The sequence below is a fragment of the Chinchilla lanigera genome, unplaced genomic scaffold (genome assembly GCF_000276665.1).
Source record: "Chinchilla lanigera isolate Chin_1 unplaced genomic scaffold, ChiLan1.0 scaffold00040, whole genome shotgun sequence".
Taxonomy (NCBI): domain Eukaryota; kingdom Metazoa; phylum Chordata; class Mammalia; order Rodentia; family Chinchillidae; genus Chinchilla; species Chinchilla lanigera.
In genome coordinates, this window is record NW_004955441.1 from 6660239 (window position 1) to 6682196 (window position 21958).

The 21958-nt window shown below is 37.3% G+C and overlaps 1 protein-coding gene across 1 annotated transcript in view; it reads right to left on the reverse strand.

Annotated features, from left to right (window-relative positions):
- Positions 1 to 21958, reverse strand: part of Sos1 (son of sevenless homolog 1 (Drosophila)) — a gene marked incomplete at its 5' end in the record, with an annotated part of 74377 nt that overhangs the window by 10344 nt on the left and 42075 nt on the right. The window contains 9 exons of the mRNA XM_005391044.2: positions 1106 to 1222; positions 1442 to 1614; positions 6257 to 6374; positions 7068 to 7230; positions 11242 to 11361; positions 12604 to 12826; positions 13932 to 14035; positions 14333 to 14455; positions 15244 to 15325. Of these exons, the coding sequence (XP_005391101.2) occupies positions 1106 to 1222; positions 1442 to 1614; positions 6257 to 6374; positions 7068 to 7230; positions 11242 to 11361; positions 12604 to 12826; positions 13932 to 14035; positions 14333 to 14455; positions 15244 to 15325 (1223 nt within the window). The remainder of the gene's footprint in view (positions 1 to 1105; positions 1223 to 1441; positions 1615 to 6256; positions 6375 to 7067; positions 7231 to 11241; positions 11362 to 12603; positions 12827 to 13931; positions 14036 to 14332; positions 14456 to 15243; positions 15326 to 21958) is intronic.

Genomic DNA, 21958 nt, shown 5'->3' on the forward strand with positions numbered 1-21958 from the left:
TCTAAAACGTGTATTTTCTTGGCTATTTGAGACAAACTTAATCTGTTAAAAAAACCTAGGATAATTATCATGAATTATAATACCCATGTAATGATACACTGATGCCATTAAGACTTTTAGAGCTACTTTGCAAATGCATCAAATTGCCTGTTTCCATCATATGTTAATTTCATGTATGTTAATTTTATGGGATTTTCCTTGGAGAATATAATTTCTTAGTGATATAAGTGTGCTTCACTGGACCACATTAGATACATATTTCTAATTTGATGTTTTTATTCATTATATTAAAAACTGTTTTAAGGCTTGAAAAATTTGCATGTGAGGCAAAATGCATATGCTTTAATTCATAGACATTCTGAGATTTATCTTGATCACTTAGAAGCCATTTATGTTTACTTTCTCTTCACTTTTTTATCAATGAGAGAACATACTCCAATCAATGAGGTGATGATACTATACAGTAAATTTGGCCAGGCACTGACCAGTAATACAGAACAATAGCTGTTTTAAAAAAGTATTTTTAGCCAACCTGATACTGGTATGGCTAATGATTCATGGTTAAAAATTCTAATAAATCATTTCCTTAAAAAGCTTGAAGTAAATATAAATGGATTAGTATAAATTCATGAAACTTTCCATCCTGCCAATAAATCTTGAACTTTTTTGTTAAAACCAAAAATAACTTAACATATTTGCTGACTTTCTTTTTTTTTTTTTCTTTTCTTTTCTTTTTGAGACGGTCTTGCTATGCAGTTCAGGCTGGCCTTGAGCTCACTTTGTAGCCCAGGCTGGTCTTGAATTTGCAACGATCCTCCTGCCTCAGCCTCCCAAGCACTGGGATTATAGGCGTGCAACACTTTCTTAACATCATAGCCGGGTTAATTCAAGTTAATATTCATGTATTTAGAACCAAGCGGTATATTTCTGGGTATATTTCTTAAGCACACTCTGATTACTTTTAATAATCACATGTGCATCCTTGAATGCCTTTATAAAAAATGAATATATATAATACATACAATAGTGATGATAACACTAGATGTACATGACAAGTGCAAAAAGTATATAAATATAAAAGAAAGGTAAGTTTATGAATGCTTACAAATCTTGGGAGAGGCTTAGGGTTTCGTGGTTCTATTTCTAGGGATTTGTTGAAAAGATAATCTGTAAATTCCTTCTCCATGCTATTTCCCATTGGATTCAAGTTTTCAAAGAACCTCTAAAAGAAATGCAAAGAAATAATTATTAGTAGTGAATAAGTTATTAGTAGTGAATATTTTAAGTCTGAACTTCATGAAAAACATTTATGAAAACTTTTAAGAAAATTTGAATTAGTTATTTTCAGTTTTACTTTCCTTTTCTACAAAACAAATCTGGCTTTTATCAAGCATTTAATAAATTTAATTAGAAATATGTATCTTCAGATAATTCTACTTACTTTGATATCTGATTCTACTCGTAAACAGTAAGGCTGATTTTGATACTGCTGGATCTCTCCTGTTATTTCTGCTACTTTTCTCCTTTTGCTAAAGTTTATTAACTCTTTTCCATGTCTTTTTAAGACCTCAGGGTTGCCTTCTTCTGTTTTCAAGATATTAGTCAGATAAATTCCTAGAAGATAAAATGAAATTATTTTAAGGATAAGAAAGAAAAAAGCAAGTCCTCCCCCCAATTAGCTGTGGGCATAAACACTATTTGGTCATCATAGCCAAAGAATCAAGACACATTTCCATGGTATAAAAAGTTACAAGTTCAGTAAATATCAAAAGAAAGATTTTTGTAAATATCAAATTCTTCCATAAAAGACTTAAATTTTATAAATATCCAATGGAAAGGGAGACCAAGTTTAATCAGGAAGAATAACCAATTTTCCATACCCTCTCCTTCTCCCAAATTACTGTTACTTAAGTCATAGTTTTATTAAAGGAACTTAAACTCTTGTTTCTAACGACCCTTTTTTTTTTTTTTTTTCAGCAAAAGGGAAGAGTGCTAAGGATTACATTTTCTGTTTACTTAATTCTTGAGGTTCCACAAGAGGTTGTTCGGATTTGCAATTCAGAGGTAGTCTTTTTTGGATAGGCTTACTTGCAGAAATGGGGAAGGACGTGCAAACACAGAACTGCATATAATTTATGTGTACTGTATTCTGGTCTTCAGTTCTGCTAGATTTAATGGCAGCCTGACAGCTGAGCTTCTGGTGCCCTATCACTGTGCGCTATGCGCCAGATGAGGACAATGAACAAAGTCACAGGCACTTGGATTCCTTATCTAGCTCTGTGTTGCACAAAGGTCTGGAGCCAGCTCTGGTGCTTTCTGCGTGTGTGATCTTGTGCAAACTGCTTAGCCTCTCTGCGCCTCAGTTGTCTCATCGGTAAAGTAAAGGGAGACTTGCTGTGAGAAATACAGGAGTGAGTTTTTGTAGAGGCTGAGAACAGGGCTTGGCAAAGGTGACCACTGAGTAGCTATGGCTGCAGCTGTTGACGCTGTTAATAAAGCGGTTCTAAATGCTTCTCTGGTAGAGGTGTGCTTCTAAGTGCTAGAAGTTTTGGTCACACCCTTGAACAGATTAAATGACTCAATCCTGAAGAAGTACGTAATAATGACATATGACTGATGTTAGTGCCTATTTGATTTTTAAAAGCACAGTTATTGCATATGTTCCCTATTTCTCAGCATCCAGACCACACTCTTCAAGATATATTTGTAAGAAAAAATATATCATAAGAAAGTTAGTGTGTTCTAATAGGCTGAGGCCAGGCATTACTTTCAGTTATGTCTTGCTCTACACAATCTAGCGCATTTAGCTCAATGTTTAGTTTGACAGACAGGTCCCTAAGTTTGCATGCTGAACAGCAGCCCAAATCTCCTTTCCATGTCAGTCACAAATGGAAGGCCCTCCTGTGGGCAGAGGCGCCTGGATTCGGTCATGAAGTATCTTTTTGTTAAAAAGCTTAATTTTTATTGAGTAGATAAAGAGGGAGTTAAAACCATCTTTGCATTCGAGAATGACTCTAGCTTTCCAAAAGCCAGAGAGAGCAGCGGGCAGGCTGGCAGTCTTTGAGAGCTGACGCAGAGCGGCCTGGGGTGTATGGGGAAACAGTAGAGAGGGTATACGTGTGAGAGGTTGGACCCCCGTAACTCGCAGAATAATGAACCGCTTTGGGCTGGGCGTGGGCCAGCAGGACAAAAGGCAGCTCTGGGCTTAGGGACTAACCTGGCGAAGCAGTCCACAGCCAATACTGGGAACACGGCGTAATAATTTATGGGCTCTTACAGCTGTTAGAAGTACACGTGATTAAAGCTGTGAAAATGCTTACAAGTAGCACCTTGGGAGACTTCAAGGTAAATTTATAAATTATTTTATGCCTAAATGGTGGCTAATTAGAAGAACAAATGATCAAGCAGTGGTGTACGGACTTTGGAGACATATACTACACACAGTAAAAAAATGCTTACACACACATACACACAATTAAAAACGCAGAACCTATATACACATATATAAAATAGACCTGAACATTGTACACTACTAAAGGTTCTTTCCTAATCTTTCTTTAAAAATACAAATAGAACATCTAGCTACTCCTGTATTTCACTAGATCATTTTCCTATCTGACTAAGAAGACTGTTCACATACTTTACTCTAGAGCTGTTCTTGGGAGGGGGAAAGCAGAGCAGTGTGATATAAATAATGAAGAAGAATGGGATTTCCTCTTCCCCTCCCCTCCCGTCCCCTGCGATGGCTTTCCCAGCCTTCCCAGGAAAAAGTGGTTGCTCAGGGTTCTCAGATTCCGTAGCACTTTGCCCATACTTTGATCTACACGTCGCTACAACAGAATGTTATGATTCCAACATGGTACTGTAATTTATTTTTTTGTTCTTTCGAGGACACCCCTGGCTGAGGCACCTACCACCTTTTCCTTTGAGGAAATGTTAGTCTGCCCACATTTACAGGCCAAAGTCTGGCAGAACTGTGTAAGGAAATACTTCCTTTTTTCCTCCCTGTAAATGGTGGTATGCCCAGCAGAAAAATACGAATTCTGTTAAGATGACACCGGAAGTAAAAGTATAAGCTCTTATCCCTAACTGTTCTCATATGAGGGGAAAGTAAGTACCCAGGTGTTAGGAAAGATCGTTGAAAGAGTTGCTATGAACTACAATATAGACAAAAAGGAATTCAGAATCAGCAAAAACATCTAGTTCTGTAATTAATTTCAGCAGCTGATAACCTTTAACTTCAGAACAGTAACAATCTCCCTAGAATAGCCGGACTGACAGGGATCACTTCAGAAAAACTAGCTTAACATACTAGAGCTTTAGTAATCAGGAAGATCAGCAGAAAACGCAGGAGTCTGGCAAGCGGGCTGTCTGTGCACCTATCAAACGACCTACAGGTTTGTATTCACTCCCTGAACCACACAGTTCAACACAAAACACATTTTGGAATGAGGCTGTAGAGGTCTGAGACGTTTTTGTCACTTACCATACTATGAAGATCCAGTTGTGTTTACAAAGAGCTAAGAGAGTGTATTTTACTTTTTTGTGGTGTTTGAGATTAAAATTGGGGTCTCGTACATGTTATGCAAGCGCTCTACCACTGAGCCTTAGACAGAAGTTTTAGAGTTCATGTGTGAATAAATATGCACCAGGTGGGGTGAAGGGGTGGTAGAAGGGACCAAATGTGAGTCCAGGGAAGGAGCCCTGAGTTTTCTCTTGATCTCTGTGTATCAGAGACCATGGGATACCACGAGTGGTATGAATGTGAGTTAAGTGAGAATGTGAATATGTATTTTCCACTCTTCTAAGTACCTGAACATAGTTCCCAGTACTAGGTCAGTGCTCAGTAAATACTTGTTAAGAGATTGAATGAAATGAACATCAGGCCTGGTCAGATCCTTCCCAGCTCCCTTATATAAAGTTCTGTCATACTTACCACATTTAAAAGTAAATATATAGGCTTTAATTTTTACCAGAAAGAGAAAACACAGAAACTTAATATTTTTATCAAGAATTTGGGGGGAAGGGGCAGTCCCCAGGAAAACAAATTAATAATAAAAAGTAGTAACAATTATAATTATATATAATGTGCATAGCAAAAAGATTAGAAGTAAATACAAAAGTGGTTGGTTATGAAGTGTAACCAGTAAAACATGGGAAAATATACTAGGTGAAGAAAATATCAGGATATAACATGTTATATATGGTATAACTTAAAACTAAATGGAAAAAATACATACCAATGAAGACAAGGTTAAGAGAAAATTTGCCACATACTATAAAGATTAAATACAAGAGGTATAACAGAGATCCCAGTTTCTTAAGCATTTCCAAGGCGGGATCATAGAGGCAGAGAAGCCACTGTGAAGGGCAGAGTACTGAAGATGGAAAGCTCAGGAAACAAATGACAGGCAGAGAGACGCAGCTCCAGAACGGAGTAGATTCCGATGTGAGAGATTCTGTCTTAACAAGAGGAAAAGGTACAGCCTCCTTTTGAGCCAAAAGTGGGGTGGGGGGAAAGGGCAAGTAAAGAGTAATTTTTTTGTTGTGTTAAAGGTATGAGTTGTAAAACATATACACTATGATTTTTATCTGTGTGCAAGTTTTAAAAAAAAAATTATATATGAGTTTGGTCATGCCTCTTCTGCAGAATAATTGGCTTATTAAAATTCAGTTAAAAGTACTTCTGTGACTATAAAAATTCAGTTAAAAGTACTTCTGTGACTATAAAAAATCATATGCTAGCTAATGGCTGCTCAGGATAAAAATAAGGTGAAATGTAAGTACAGCCGGAGAATTGCTTATCTGAAATGCTTGGGATCAGAAGTATTTTGGATTCTGGGGGTTTGGAATATTTACATATAATGAGTCATCTTGGGTATGGAACCCAAGGGTAAACATAAAATTCATTTTTATTTCATATGCCTTAAACATGTAGCCTGAAAGTAATTTTATACATTATTTGTAGCGTGCCTGTATGTTGACTACAGCCGCCTCAAATGACGTCAGATGTGTAATTTCCCACTTGTATCCTCTCACAAGGTTTAGATTTTGAAACACTTGACTTCCAGATCAGGGATGCTCAGTCTCTACTGGGTTTGCTTTAAGTCCTAACAGGGAAAGATTCTAAGGTGATGAAGGTGCTATTTAAGTATTTTGTGCTGCTATATTATACATGTTGATACTCCATCATTTAATCATATATACATCTTGTTTTATTCAGAAGTACAATAAAAAATCAAGAAGAAATACTTACCAAAGAAAGGCACACATGGTGGATTAATAGACCTGAGTTTTGCCAAATATTTCTTATAGTGATCTTCACTTAATTCATGAGCTTCCTCTAAAATTTTCTTTTGGCGACTGGGTATTTGCTGTAAGAAAAAAGAAAAAAAAAATTTAGGGGACCTAAATTTATAAAAAGAATCCTAGGGTAGGTACAGTGGCACACACCTATAATCCCAGCTACTCAGGAAGAGTGAGAGAGGAGGGCTGCAAGTCTGAGGCCAGCCTGGGCAGCTTAATACGACCCTAACGCCAAATTAAAAAATAATTTCCCTGGGGTCAGTCTCCAGTGTGGTGAGAAGGGGACTCGCAAGTCTTGCCGGAAGGTGCCGGGTTAACACGAGGCCCAAACACAGCAGCACCAGTCCAGCTCCAAGCATGGAGTGTGTCACAGAAACCATCTTCGGAGACTCTGGTCCAAACTTAAGTGAGTGTGACCTAGATTCTCTTGAAGTTCCTCACACAATTATATGGGCATTTGTAATTATAAATTAAATTATATTACAAATTAAGTGCTAAATGTTTTTTCTGGGTTTTCCATTTTTTTCTTCTACAGAGAGGGTATCCATAAGAGCATTTTAATGAGAATATTCTTTTTTTTCTTTTCTTTGAGCTAGATTCCCAGTCTCGAGGATGCCTAATTTTATTACAAGGTTCAGGTAGTTCAGTCTCTTAACTTGCTACTGAAAAGACAGATGGGCATTAGCGATCACCAATGTTGAAGTCCTGGTATTTATCATTGGCGATGGAAGTTCATTTTCAAAACACACGCACAGACCCACCTCAAATGTGTGGTCCAGTCTGTAAACGGGCGATGAGTTCATGGCGCTCACAACCTCCAGAACGCCGTTGAAGTTGTTCAGCTCTTGAAAGACTTGTAGAATCTCAATTATTCGACTCACCACAGCTACTCTTTCTTCTAAATTCTCAGTTTCTACAATACACCTAGGAATCAAAACCAAAAGAATTAAAATTTGTGAAATTTTCCAATAAAGCTATGGTTTGAAAAATTTAGTAAATGCCATAATTGGGGGAGGGGGCAGGCGGCTGCAGTGTGACTCTAAAGCAGACACATTGAGAAGGACAGAGGGACAGAGCCTAGAAGGTCAGCAGTCCTTTCAGTCAGGAGCGGGTTACAGTTAGGTGAGGAAACCAGGATCTTGTTCAGTACGTGTACATTTTTGTCATTCAAATATATTCTAGTGGACTTTAGTTGAAAATTCAAGAAATCTGTTACCTCCTATTCTTCGTAGAATTCTAGGACTTTAGTGATGAATGTTTAATCTCATTCTTTGATATACAGAAGTAATTGGTTACATTTCTATGAACAGCTTTTCAGACAAGTACTGTGAGGTCAAAAAGTCAATCACATTACCACAATTAAAAATAAAATATTACTTAGGAAAAGTGAATGAAAAACAATAAAAGCGAAAGCACTTTACATTTAAATATTAAGAATCTGTGGACAGTGTATCTCTATAACATAAAATATTATACATTATTTTATTATATGTTAGTATCAATAATATATATCTCATATGTAATAATCTCTATGTAATAAGATATATGTAATCCAGCAAATAGCTAAAAAGCAGTGTGCCATTTCAACAAAGAAATTACTTAGCATTTACTATCTATAGTATGAAAGAATTTTAAATTTATTAATCACTTGCAAATAAAATTATTATAAACTTAGTTTTCAATAATATATTTAAAATATTTAAAAAACTTTTTTGACACAAGGTCTTGCTATGTAGTTCAAGCTGGCCTTGAACTCAACCATGTAACCAAGGCTGGCTTCCAACTCAGTGATCCTTCTGCCTCAGCCTCCTGAGTGCTGGGATTGTAGGTATGCTCTATTGTATCTGGCTAGTTTTTAATAATATAATATTAATAGTTTATTATCTATAAATAGAAAAACTAAACATAAATCAATGTTAAACATTTTTAAAAATGTAAAGTTGTAACCTGTTATAATGGCATACATCTGTAATCCTAGCTACTTGGGAGGCTGAGGCAGGAAAATCACAAGTTCAAGGCCAGCTTGGGCAACCCTTCTCAGAAGTTGAGATGGTGAGACCCTTCTCAAAATTAAGTTTTCAAAAAGGACTGGGGATGAAGCTCAGAGGTGGAGCACTTGCCTAGGACGTGTGAGGCTCTGAGTTCAATCCTCAGTACTGGGGGCAAAACTGCAGGTCACATCACTCTCTGATGAGGCACGTCTAACACTGAAAAAACTGTTCCATGTGAAGCTATCAAAATAAACTTGGCTTACTGTCATGTTAAACGTAACATGTTTACATGTTTAAAGCATTAACTAGATCTCTGTATCATATTCTGATTAACTAATTATCTGGACAATTACAATTTAACACATTATTTCCAGTTTTTACTTAACAATTTCAGTTGTTAGTGACTAGGTGTAGAAATTAAGATTGTGTGTGGAATATTTGATTCCAATTTTAATACATATCCACGATTGAGAATCACTGTGGCAAATAACAGTCTCTCCCACTGAAAAGGCAAGAAGTGGCCTTCAGCTAAATCTACGAAAAAGTAGAAGAGAAATGAAAGTGTTCCTTATCTCTTACCCGTTACGTTCATCTTCCCAGATCAGACATGTTTTAATTACTAAGGTGGGAAAAGGCTTCTGCATACTGAAGGGCAGTTGTTTAATGTGGTAATGAAGAAATCAAGAAGCCACCCTTAGGAGGCAGGTTCTGCAGTCTTACTTTTTGGCGGCATGTTATAGTTAATGACCCAAATGTAAGGAGACCCTAACAGGTGGCCGGGATGCTTTTTTATTTTTGTGGAACTGTTGTCAGGTCTTCATCCATCTTTTTCCTATGGCACTGGTTGCTTGTTCTGATAATCTGATATGATCTGCGGAAATCCCTTATCAACTTTAGAAAACATTACACAAATAATGATAATGTTTTTACTCAGAAAAAATATAGCCAGTAAACGAAGTTTAATCTCTGGTCCCAAGTTTATAAAGTTGAACTGGATTCTGGACTTCTGGCTTAATAAAGAAGCCCTCTGATCGACTCTCGTAAAACTGGTGAGATTATTACCACGAAAGAAAACCAAACCCCCAAATTCCCGACACTTCAGTCTCTGGAAATGGACGTAAGAGCAAACGGCAAATGAAGAAATACTCCTGCAGTAGCTACAAAAATTTGGAAAGGAAGCGAGTCTGTTAGGTTTTAACTGAGACTGCTCCCTCTCTTCCTTTGGAGCGTTCACTCCAGACTGCCGTAGCAAGAATGCCTAGCTGTCCTCCCCGGAGGAGCAGGGCTTCGGCCTTTCTCGTCCTGCCTTCAGCTGTGTGGCTGAAGCGAAGTCCTGGCCGGGGCAGGTGAGAAGTGGGCATTTCCTTCTCTGACCCAGCTCTGCGCCTGGGCTGTGGGGTGCTGACACCCTGAGAAGGTTCCTGACACGGTGGCAAATGAGAGGACTTGAGGGTACAGTGCCGTCCTCTGCTCCCCAGCCACCGCCTCAGAGTCACCAGTCAAGCACTAAGCCCCCAGAGCAGGAAGCTGGTCCTCATCCTCTGCCCCTAAGCCCTGTTTCAAAGAGATGTATCCTGATCTCTTTGTCATTTGTGACTAAATGCAGAAAGTTTAAACCTAAGTGCTCTCAAGAACTGTGGTGGAAGGCAGCTGACAGAAGACTTCTCCATTTAAGGAGGATGAGCCTAAACTCTGTGTGTGACAGAGAGAGCTGGACAGACAGACAGGCACACAGACTCCAGTACAGTAACCCAGGCAGTCACGATCAAACAAACGAACAGCGGTAACAGCCCTACAAGGGAGAGAACCATGCGTGGAGGTGCAAGAATTACCATCTAAAATTTCAAGTTTCCATCAGAAAATTATGAGGCATGCAAAGAAACAGAAAAGTATCCATATACTTGATAAAAAGCATGGGACAGAAATTGCCTGGGGAAGCAGCCAGGTGTCAGCTGTAACAGAGATTTCAAAGTAGCCACCAAGAATGTTCGCAGAACGGAAAGACGGTGCGGTACAGAAGTGAAGGAAGGGTGATGACAAGGTGCATCAAAACAGAATGGCACTACAGGTACAAGCGGTTTTTTTTTTTAAAAAAGAAGGAAATGGAAATTGCAAAACTGAAAAGTACAGTAACTGAAATGAAAAACTGGAGGGGGATGAATGGTAGACTCTAAATGACCAACAAAAAAATAGTTAATTTGAAAACAGAACTGTCCTCGAAAAATGAAGGAAAATAAGGATTTCCCCAAATACACAGAAACTGAGGGAACTGTTTGTTAGCTGACACTGCACACGGAACACTAGACGAGGTTCTCTCGGGCTGAAAGCAAGGGGTCCCAGATGGTAGCTGGAACCCACACAGAGAACACCACTAAAAATAATTATAGAAGACACAATAAATGCATTTTTTTCTTGTTTCCCTTTTGCGTGATTTGAAGAGCAGCTGTATAAAATAATGCATATGAATATACTGTTGGGTCTGTGACACAGAAATACCTGTGTAACGCATTGCCAGGAACAGCACAACGGAAGCAGATGAAAGTAAGGCAGTGATGGGTTTAGAAACCGACAGAAAGTGGTAAAGTAACAAATTATAACGGTGTACTGTTGGATATGTGTCGCCCATTAGATGTAATGTGTGTTACAGCATCACAAAAAGGAGAGGGAAGCCACAGAGCTACACGGGAGTAACGCTTCTATAGACACTGGAATTAAACTACTACAAATCTGAAGTTGAGTCTAGTAAGTTAAAATGTATATGGTCAGCCCTAAGCAACACCTTAAAAAATCCCTCAATAAGTATAATGAAAAAATCTAATTAGTGAAATTAAAATGCTACACGAGAAAAATACCCAAAAAGAGGAACAAAAAGACATGCGACAGCTGAAATAAAATTGGGCAGAAATTCAAACCCAGCCGACTGCTGAATGTGAGGATTACTCACTTCTCAAACCACAGAGTGAGGTTAGTGGTGTGCCGGATCATTTTCAGGAGGTTGGGCGAGTTAATCTCTTTGTCTTCCTTTGTCCACACGCTTCCAACCAGCTCTGACGGCTGCACCGCTCTGAGGTGAACGTAAGATGTTACACACTTTTCCCTCCAACACAGCCATTTTTATCACGTAACTGAGATAAGAGCTAAACTCCTAGTGTAATCAGCATTCCTTTTTCACCAACAAAAGATTTACGAAAACAACATATAACAAAACTTATAGTTACATATTTTTTTTTACAGATTTAAGAATATATTTATGGTGTATTTGTGTACATTTATTATTGCTTTACAACAGCATTCTGCTTTAGGCAAGGTTGAGATTTCTGCATAATATCTTCTCTAGCACTTACAAATATTATTTAATAAATCAGGGTGCCAGAATAGGTATTTAAATAACAGTATCTAAAATCAGTCCAAAGAGGGTAATCACTAAAATTGTTTTTAATCACTAAAAATTCTTAAGCACCCCCCCTTTATCTAAAGGAGGGGAGAAAAAAGAAAAACTACTACAGAAGAGTCTTAGAAATAAAATAGATTCCTAACACTATAATTTTGGGAATATGATGATCTTTCGTGATAGATCTATAAATTCAGCTTCTTTTCTCATTTAGTTATTAAAAGTAAATAGCTTGGAGATAAACAACTTAAAACCAGATACAGATTCTTTCTGAGGATAGTTATATCAATGTAGAATAGTAAACTAAAAAGGGCTACAATGAACAAGTCCTGACTCAGGTTTACCACAGCTGTAGCTAGGAGTTACTGAGCTTTTATTTGTGCTAGGCAATGTGTTAAGCCCTATACAAATGGCTATTTTAAGCATCACAACAGCCCCAGAAGTAGGTACTGTCTTTGGCATGATTTTATTCTTGAAGAAATTAAGAAGCAGAAAGATAAAAGTTACATGAGGAGGTTGAAGTTGCCCCAAAATACCAAGCCAGCAATTGGTAAAGTCAGGATTTGAACCAAGCTTTGCTAACCAGGGGTGACTGCAGAACGAGAGATGGTATAAATTCAAACAGAGCAATGCTGGGGATTTAGCTCAGTGGCCCAGCCTGGCAAGTGTGAGGCCCTGAGTTCTATTCCCAGTACCAAAAAAAAAAAAAAAAAAAACCTAAAACCAAACTCAAACAGCAAGGGAAACCAAGGCAGTAAAAGAGCCAGAACTTCCTGCCAATCTCATTACCACTAAATACTTTATGCACGATCTCATTTACATCTTATGGCAACCCTGTGTGTCAGAAATGGGAATGAGTTTTAAAAAGGAACTCTTTTGAAATGGTTTTTCCAGTTTGAATGTCAGATTACATACCGGTATAGATCTGATTCAAGTAAAGTGAGCTGTCGAGCGATTTCTATTGGGTGTAAGGTGAGCAGGTCAAAAGTCTCTATGTGTCCAGGTCTGCTTATATGCCACTCAACTGTGGGAGGCGAGCTCTGAAATGTGATATTATGACCTGGTCCATTGTCTCTTGCAATTTTTTTCCTTTGGATTATCTTAGTGATGGATTCCACCCATTTCTTCATTGCTTTACCTGAAATACATTGTATTTTAAAATAAAACTTAAATACCCTTTAATATTTAATATGTTTTAAAATCACACAAGTGATACCTGGCTATATCCGTGCTGTAAAAAGCTCAAATGATCAAAATAAAAACTGCAAGTTTCCCTTTCCCGTTTCGCAGGCCCCACCTCAGTCTAACTCTTCTTTACGCCAGTAACCACTGTTCACAGTTTGGTATGGATTCTTCCAGACCCTTTCTCAGTAAAATTAGAAGTCATTTGTAGAGATTGTTAACCTAAATTGTTCTGAACTTTAGTTCAAAATGTTATTTTAAAAATCCCCCTGAAAGTGTATTCCACACAAATTACAAGCTTGATAAAGATAGGTCATACATATTCACCATTAATCTAATTACTACTGCATTTTATAAGCCAGTCAGTATCAGCGGACTGATTGCTCATATTAGTATGAGGTTTGATATGGCTGTTATATACTATAAAGCACTATATTTAACCTTTCATTCTTTTTCATTTAGCATATACAATGGAAATAAAAGCACATTTGTCTAGGATATCTTTGGAGCCATAGTCATAGTTTGTTTGTTTTTTTTTGGAGGTGAGGAGGCAGTATCTTGCCATGTAGTTCAGGCTGGCCTTCAACTCACTATGTAGTCCAGGCTGGCCTCGAACTCGTGGTGTTTCTTCTGCCTCAGCCTCCCCAGTGATAGGATTACGGCAAATGCTGGGATTACAGACGTACACCACTACACACAGCCAGCATTTTTAAAACTAGAAGGGAAAACTTGGAGATCTATAAAATCACAACAGTTACTGAATCCACCCTCTACATTACACTTTCAGATAAGTAACTTACATTGAGACTTTTGCTAACCAATTCTGAAATGATGACTAAATTAATTCACTAAATTAGAATAACACTGAAATCCCAGAGTAATTTTTGAGTAATTTGTAGGTCTAAATGTTGTTTGATAAAAAATTTTAACTTTTTAAATTGGTTGTGCTGTCATTATTATGTACATTTCTTGACAACACTGAACAGTAATGATACCAATCAAACAATCATTGTACTGGTACTTTTATTATATATAAAGCTAGACATTTAGCAAAAACATACCTCTTACTGTTCCAATAAATTCCTCCATTCGTTGCAAAAGATCTGCATCTCTTTCAAAATCATAAAAGTGGTGTTCTACCCAGTGCCGACATACATTTAATACTCTACGGCATTAACACAGAATTGAATTACATGGGAATTCAAACATAAATGTTTATCGCAATGAATGGTACAAATGAAAACAGAGTACAGTGATTCCTACCAAATTAGATAATCTTATCAGTGGCTAGCACTTCCAAATTCAACGTTAATTAAGATTTATACGATAATTTCTGACACCGCTCTTACAACTCATTTTATTTGTTACTCCTCCTTGCTTAGGCAAGGTCCTTATATACTTCAACTTTGAAAATGAAAGTTTGACAAAGACTTGTTTACTTCAGTGGTTATCGCATGCTCACCGCAGCTGTACAGGCTGTATATATTCTTTTCGAAATCTCTTCAGCTCCGCACTCAAGGGTTGATCTCCATTCTCTATAGCTATGCGGTCAGCTTCTGTTGGCTCAGGCTCTGGAATTTCAAACCTAACATAAAACGAAAAAAAACTTAGGAAATATTAATTCTATCAAATTATACTAATAGAAATCCACCAATCTGTTCACTAGCTAACAAAATCAAGAAAACACTGTCAAAAAACCCACTGAAGACATTATACATTAGTAGAAACCAGTGAGGCTTCTATAAGGTAAAGGCTAATGCTAATATTTTTAAAAAGACATTAATACTGGCCAATATAGGTAAAAAGATAACTAAATACATAAAACACATGCAAAGTCAACCGTAAACATGACTACGGAGTTACGGAGCTGATGCTCATTTGGGGGTTTGGAGAATTACTCTCAATCAGCTGACATAATTTTTAAGGGCAACCAATGCTTGACAAATTGATCCCTGCTCATTTGGGTAGAAGAAACACGTCCCTTGATGACAGCATTGTTCACTGACAAGCTCCATTTTACTCAGTATGTGGGTCTTTGAAAACTTTCAAGAGTATCTAAATCATTTTAAAGAAAGGAATATCTAATCCATCAAAAATTTAATTTCCAAAGTATAAATTATACATTTCTATATAATTCTTTAACTTGATCAGTTCTATACACTTTAAATTTTGGACCCTAAGTTTCTGTGTAAAATAAAGAATATTTAGTTTTGTATTTAAATAATTAAAACTATATGCTTTTGGGAAAAATACTTTTTTTTACACTTTAAAAAGGGCTCATAGGCTCATCCAAAACATTTTTGAGAAATGTATGGGATCTTTACTCAGTTTCTTTTAAAAAATAAACAATTTAAACATTTTAAATGGACAAACCTTTCTATTATAAGACTCAGCAGTTCTTGAGGTTTGCAAAATGATCTGTACGTTGTAAGAAATGTCCGAACAAAATTGGGATCTGAGAAGAAAAGGAAGAATATTTTATCATGAAAATCTTTGTTTCAGAATGATTAAAACTAGTATTTACATTTCAAAAGAGATCAAGTAAGTAGTCAACTTTTAAAATCTCCAAATGTTTGAACACATAGAATGCTTTGACCTTTGTAACATGCTGCTAGCTCTAATGCTTCCTAAATCACTGATATAAAAACACGGATGTTAAATTTTATATCAACATATTTCTTGCCCTCTGCATATTCTGACCAGCTGGTCTTTTTTTTTTTTTTTTTTCCTAAGTTTATTTGTTGCAACGCTGGAGATCAAATATAGCGCCCTGTGAATGCTAGGCACACTACACTGAGCTCTATCGCCAGCACTGACTGTCTGATCTTAAACTTGTCATTAGCCACAGGAATATATAAGAAAGAAAAGTAAAGCCCCAGCACTGAACCAGGGTCCTAATAGGATCTCAGAGCATTACCAGTTGGCTTATTTCCCTCAAGAGAAATGCAGCAGCATTAACCCATTAATTTCCTGAAATTCATACTAGTTTTCATAAAACCAGTTCTCCAGATTTCTTGAAGGCATGTTAATGGAGCATATACTAACTAGATCCAACTAGAAGCTGGATCTTAAGAAGCAGATTAAATTAAATACTGTTTCCGGCCAGGCATAGTGGTGCATGCCTGTAATCCCAGCACTTGGGAGGCTGAGGCAAGAGGATCGTCAAGAGTTTGAGGCCAGCCTGGGCTACACAGCAAAACCCTGTTTCAAAACAAACTAATTAACCGTAATTAATTAATTAATTACTACTTCTAAATTACTTCCATTGCCAGAGGCTTTACTTAGAACTGTTAAAATTGACAAATATCTACAAGCTATTCAAACTATTAAATACATCAGAACCGTACAAATTATTGTTTTGGTCCTATTGCCAACTTTTAATTCCTTCAAGGTAGTTAAAACAAAGAGAGTTGAATCGTAACAGCAGAAGTTTCTAACCCCTCTGGTCACAGGACCTACTTTTTGTTCACATTTCTGTGACGTACATTTCCGTGAAGTGCAGCAGGAGACAGAATGAAATTACTTTCTCAGGCCTGGCCTAGCGCTGTCTTTTTCTTTGATCATATTCTCTAAGTTGTGAAGAAAGGGGCGGTGAGCAGCACAAGAGACCTGGCTATACAGTCTTGCGCATAAACGCGGGGAAAGAGCACTTCCCATACTCGAAAAAAAATCCCTTCTGTAACTCAGATTTCCTCAAGGTCCACCTTTGGGGTTAAGACTCTTCTAAAAGAGAGGGGAAGTTCATTAACTTGATTGGGAACATTCTCCTGTTTACATCATGGACTAATAAACTCTCATGATAAACTCACTGTGAGTAGAAAATGTCTTTTTTTGTTGCACATCAGGAAGCAAAGCTTTATAAGTGCACTGCCTTTATTAGCATGAGATTTCACAAAATTAGAATGTATTTGGAAATTTTATTTATTTATTGATATTGGCGATTGAACCCAGGGCCTTGTGCTTGCTAGGCAAGTGCTCTGCCACTGAGCTATGTTCCTATCCTTATTTCATTTTAATTTTATTTACTTTTGAAACAAGGTCTCATTAAATTGCCCAAGCTGCCCTTTGAATTTTAGTCCTCCTGCCTCAGCCTGAGTAGCTATGACTATAAGGTGTGTGCCACTGCCCCCACAGTGAAAATTTTGATTTATCTTTTAAGAACCACTCTAAATTTAGCCTTCAAATAAAAATTTATGAAATAGTAATGTTTTACCCAAAAAGCAAATTCATGAATTTATCATAAAATAGAAATCTATTTCTGATCCATTGGTATTTATGTGGTCATTAAGATATTGAACTGATTTAAATATCAGACAACCTTGAATTTAAAATAATACTTCTTTAAGTTAAAGAAAAGTTCACAGAAGGGGCTGGGGATTTAGCTCAGCGGCAAAAGCGCCTGCCTGGCAAGCGCAGGGTCGTGAGTTCGATTCCCGGTACCGGAGAAAAACCAAAAAAAAAAAAAAGAAAAGTTCACAGAATAAAAATTGGTTTTAATTGCTCCATTTTCCTTTACCTTTATACCTTCTGATATATATATACATATAATTTTTTAATAATTTCCTTTCTGTTGGTATTTTATTGTTTGTCTTCAGTTACAGAGATCCTCAGTTAAAGACTAATGTTTCATCCAGAAGAAAAGATTTTAAAACAGAAGGCTGTACAAGATTTTAATACAGAGATTTTTATCGATTTCATCACAGTCCTCCCTTTCAAGAATCTTCTTCCTGTTCTGCAAATCTATTTGTAAGGTGAGGCTACTCAACCAGCATGTGTTTAGGAAGTGACAACAGTGGCCCTAACAGGGCTGCTGAGCTGTCACTATTGCAGAGAGATCACATATCCTCAGCATGTACGAAGGTCTCTGAGAGTCCCTGAGTTATGTTCCAAATTTAGCCCCCTTCCCACTTTTTAAAGGAAAATGTATTTCAGTCGAAAGACCTAAAATCAACATCCAGATCACTTTCTTCTTAAATGCCACCCAAAGCCAGGCTAAAAAGTTGTGTGATAACAAAGGAACTTTTAAGTAGAAAACAGAATACAAGCAAGCTCTAAGTGAGTTAAAGTATGTTTTAGAAGAGTATGATTATTTATTTTATTTTATTTTTTCTTTTTGAGACAGAGTCTCGCTATGCAGTTCAGGCTGGCCTGGAGCTCACTTTGGAGCCCAGGCTGGTCTCGAACTCGCAGTGATCCTCCTGCCTCAGCCTCCCGAGTGCTGGGATTACAGGCGTGCGCCACCATGCCCGGGATTATTTCTTTTAAAGGCACACTATTTTAAAACAGCTTTTCATCTTAAGCCATTTTAGCACTTTCCTAACTGAGACAATACTGGTACTCACGGCACGCCTCAGCACCACATCAGTGAAATGTGATCAGACCAACTCCGGACAGCTGTGACAGAACAGTGTCACATTCCCAAAGAGCTTTCACCTAACTCATCCCATACGGCTTCTGTGAGGTGCGGGGCAGGTGAGAAAAGTAAGACTTATCTAAGCTCACACAGTAGAGGGGCAGAACTGGAAGCAGAACTTGGGTCGTGTGATTCCTTCTCGGTGCTGTCTTCACTGTATTATATAGTCTCCCTTGATTAAAAGGTTCCTGAAGGTTCCCCAGCTTTGAGATCTAAATATATTTTCATCCATGAGTTATGTAATCACTATAGAACTTTGTGTAAATGGTTAATGTAGAATGTAGTTTAGCTCCTAATCTTGGTCAGAAGCACCAGAAGTCACTGAAAAAGGAACAGTCTAATTGTGACTCTGTAACTCTTGGGAAGCCTTCTTCCAGATGATAGAGGCAGCAGCCGTGCCTTCCTGTGCGCTGCATTCAGAAGAGGAGCGTCTGGAGCTGGCAGTGAAGTAAATCCTCCCACAGTCCCCACTGTTGTAGTACTTGCTAGAGTGACTCAAGTTTGTTTTTAGCTTGACTGGAAGAGCTTTCTTGCCAAAAAGAAAAAAACGGCAGACGCCAAAAATAAACTAAGAAAGTTGGCAAAAGTTTAAATACTTTAAAAAATTATTTTCAAGGCTTCCCATATTCTCAGGCTTGTGTTAATTTATACAGACTATTTTAATTTAAAGAAATGAAAAATTGTTAATAAAAAAATTTATATTGAGGATCTGTCTGCACTTCAAATTTTACACAGAAAAGCACATATATTCCGGAAGCTGTCTTTTTTCGGTGGCATTCAGTTCTCCATTTCAGTGACTGCACCGTATACCTGCCACATGAACCACTGGAGGCTTTTATCTTACTGCTGATGTGATGGGTTAAGACAATTTGATATTTTAAAAAGACCTGTCACTAAAGACAGGTTACATAATTGTTAGAAAACCAAGTACCTATACCCGTTTATCAGACAAAAGCTAAGATATACTGCTGGTTGGTTGTAGGGCGGCAGTTATGTGTCCATATTCTAAAAAAAATGTTTCAGAGACAGATGGGAGTCAAATATACAAATTCAAAAATCCAGGCAAAGTTTCATTTTAAATCATAAGCATGATCAAATATTCACAGAGAAGACAAAACACAGCCTGTTTTGACCTTCTCCTTGTCTTTGTGCGGTGTCATTTGCTTGTGGAAGTTGTTCCACAGACTTCTTCCTCGAAATGACCCCCTAATGGATTTCCAACAGAGTCTTTCTGTGCATTAAAAAAAAAAAAAATATCGTCACAGGTAACACTACTCTTCCACTCCGCTTTCAACCCTGCGGTATGACTTCCACCATGCTCACTAGCCTCTGCTTCCTCCTCCGGATTACAACCTCCCCACACAAACACCTGCCAACTCTACCATGAAGTCCTTGCTTTAGGTCCAGGTTATTTGAGACATAAGCTGTAGTCATTACTTTCTGCTGGCCTTCTAGCTGTGTCTGTCTCCTTCACTATAAAAACATAATTCTGTGTGATTTTACTGCATAATTCTCCAAAATCCTGTGAACTCAAGAGTATACCTACATTACTGTTCACAATCTAGTATATTAGACTTGAGGTGATAAATCCATTCCCTCTTCTTGGGTCTTCATTTGATTGAGTTTGACATTTTATTTGGCAAGGTCAGTATAATTTATGAAATATTACACTGAAGAGCTATTTATGTGAACACCCCTCCCCCACCCATCACAGCAAAACACTGTTAATCAGGATGTCTGTTCATGTGATAATACTCCCTTTAATACAGCCATTTAAAGGCTACAGGGAACAATAAGCTCCTCAGCAAGGATTTATAAACAATCACTCTTGAATTCCTTAAAAAAGGAAACAGACGCTATGCTGACGCACAAATTCTTAAAAAAATCAGAGAGTTTAAAAATAGAAAAGCCCTGCCTTATAGATCAAAAATTGCTCAAACGATTTTAAAAAGTTAAAACATCCAAAGGAACCTTAAATAGACACGAACTCAAGAGCAATATAATGCAGATATTTGGGTATTTTATATATAAAGTGCATAAAACAGCAACAAAGAAAAACGTCTCCCTAAGTGTTTTTAGTTCCATCTTCTACAAAAAAGTAGTTCACCATACAAGGGAAGCACTTTCCCACGCTTCAGTATCAAAAGTTTTATTTTCCATACAGTGTCAGTTCTTAGCTCATCACCCTGTAATGTCATTACGTTTACCTCAAAGCCATCTCACTTCTAGAACGGGTTGCGAAACTGGACGTGCCACTATTGACCATTTCTCTACCAGCGTCTCAATAATGACGTGGTATTTTACGCCTGTAACAGCTCTGTGAAGCGAACATCCTACTCCCCACTCCTTTTCTTGTGCACACTGCTTTGGGTTCGCTTACTGCAGGTTAGGAAATGATCTCTTCATATCACTGCCATGGTTAGAATGATGCACCCAACTGGGTCATCCCCCAGCCCCAGCATTTAGGATGACTCTCAGATGCATTTAGTGAATGACTGTATGTCCACACGTAAGCTGAGAAACAAGCTATAATCTAGATTCCACATGACATCCCGGGAAGTTTTTCATACAAGTTATTCACTTTCTAATTCACCTGAATTCAACTTTCTTCAGAAAGCTTCCCTTTTACAGAATAGGCTACACCAACAGAAAAATGACTAATTTTTGTCTGAAAAAATGAAATGACAAATAAGATCTAACTATACTCTAAAATTTATGCAGAACAATGGTAGTTTTATCTTTTACCTATTTCAGTAAGAAAAAAAATGTACTCTGACTATATCTCCATAGTAGCCCTGTGCTTGCCCACACACGAACGAGCATTTACATTATTAGCATTTCAAACCAAGCAATTTTTTTTATTCAGCACATAATTTAGTAAAAATTATACCAATCTGATAATGAAAAATTCAACTTGAATGAGTCCCATTGTAACATGGTATACAGTATACTCCATTGAGTCAAGACACCTGAATTCTAGACCTCTTTCTGCAGTTCACTGGTACAATTTCCACAAATCATTTAACCCTCAGGGCCGAGAGTTTTTGTCCAGTGAGGCCATGGATATCTCTTCTAGAGATCTATAGTCTCTTTTGTAAATTATTAAAACAATTAAGGAAAGCAAGTTGGCCAAAGCCAGTTAAATTTGAATTAAGTAAGGTTAACCCACTCTCTTCTGTTGTTTATGACAATGTCTGACCAACCTATAATAACCTAAAAGCTGTAAGTGGTATCTTGTATCATTAGTTATTAAGTTTCCCTATGTATAACGTACAATGTCTTTTTATTATAATTTTATATAAGAAAAATATGCAAGTCTTAGTTTTTGTTTCAGTATAAGCTACAACCTGTACTGTATGTGCTCCAATAAAAACACCTACTAAAAACTAATCAAACCAAAATCCCTTTTTTCTTTGGGGAAGCAAAAAAAGGTCAGGAGGTGAGGAACAGACCAATAATAGTTCTTAAGATAAATGGTAACTGTATCTGTTATCACTGTAGGGAGAACTCAAAGTCCATTTCAGCTGGGAGGGACCTCAAAAATAACTGCTTTCATATTTTACAAGTTCACAGATGGACTACCAAAAGCAAATTGTATACTGCCAATAATAAATTCAGTAAGTCACAGGCCTTACAGAAGAGCTGTTCTATTGTATCCTATATTGCAAGCACTCA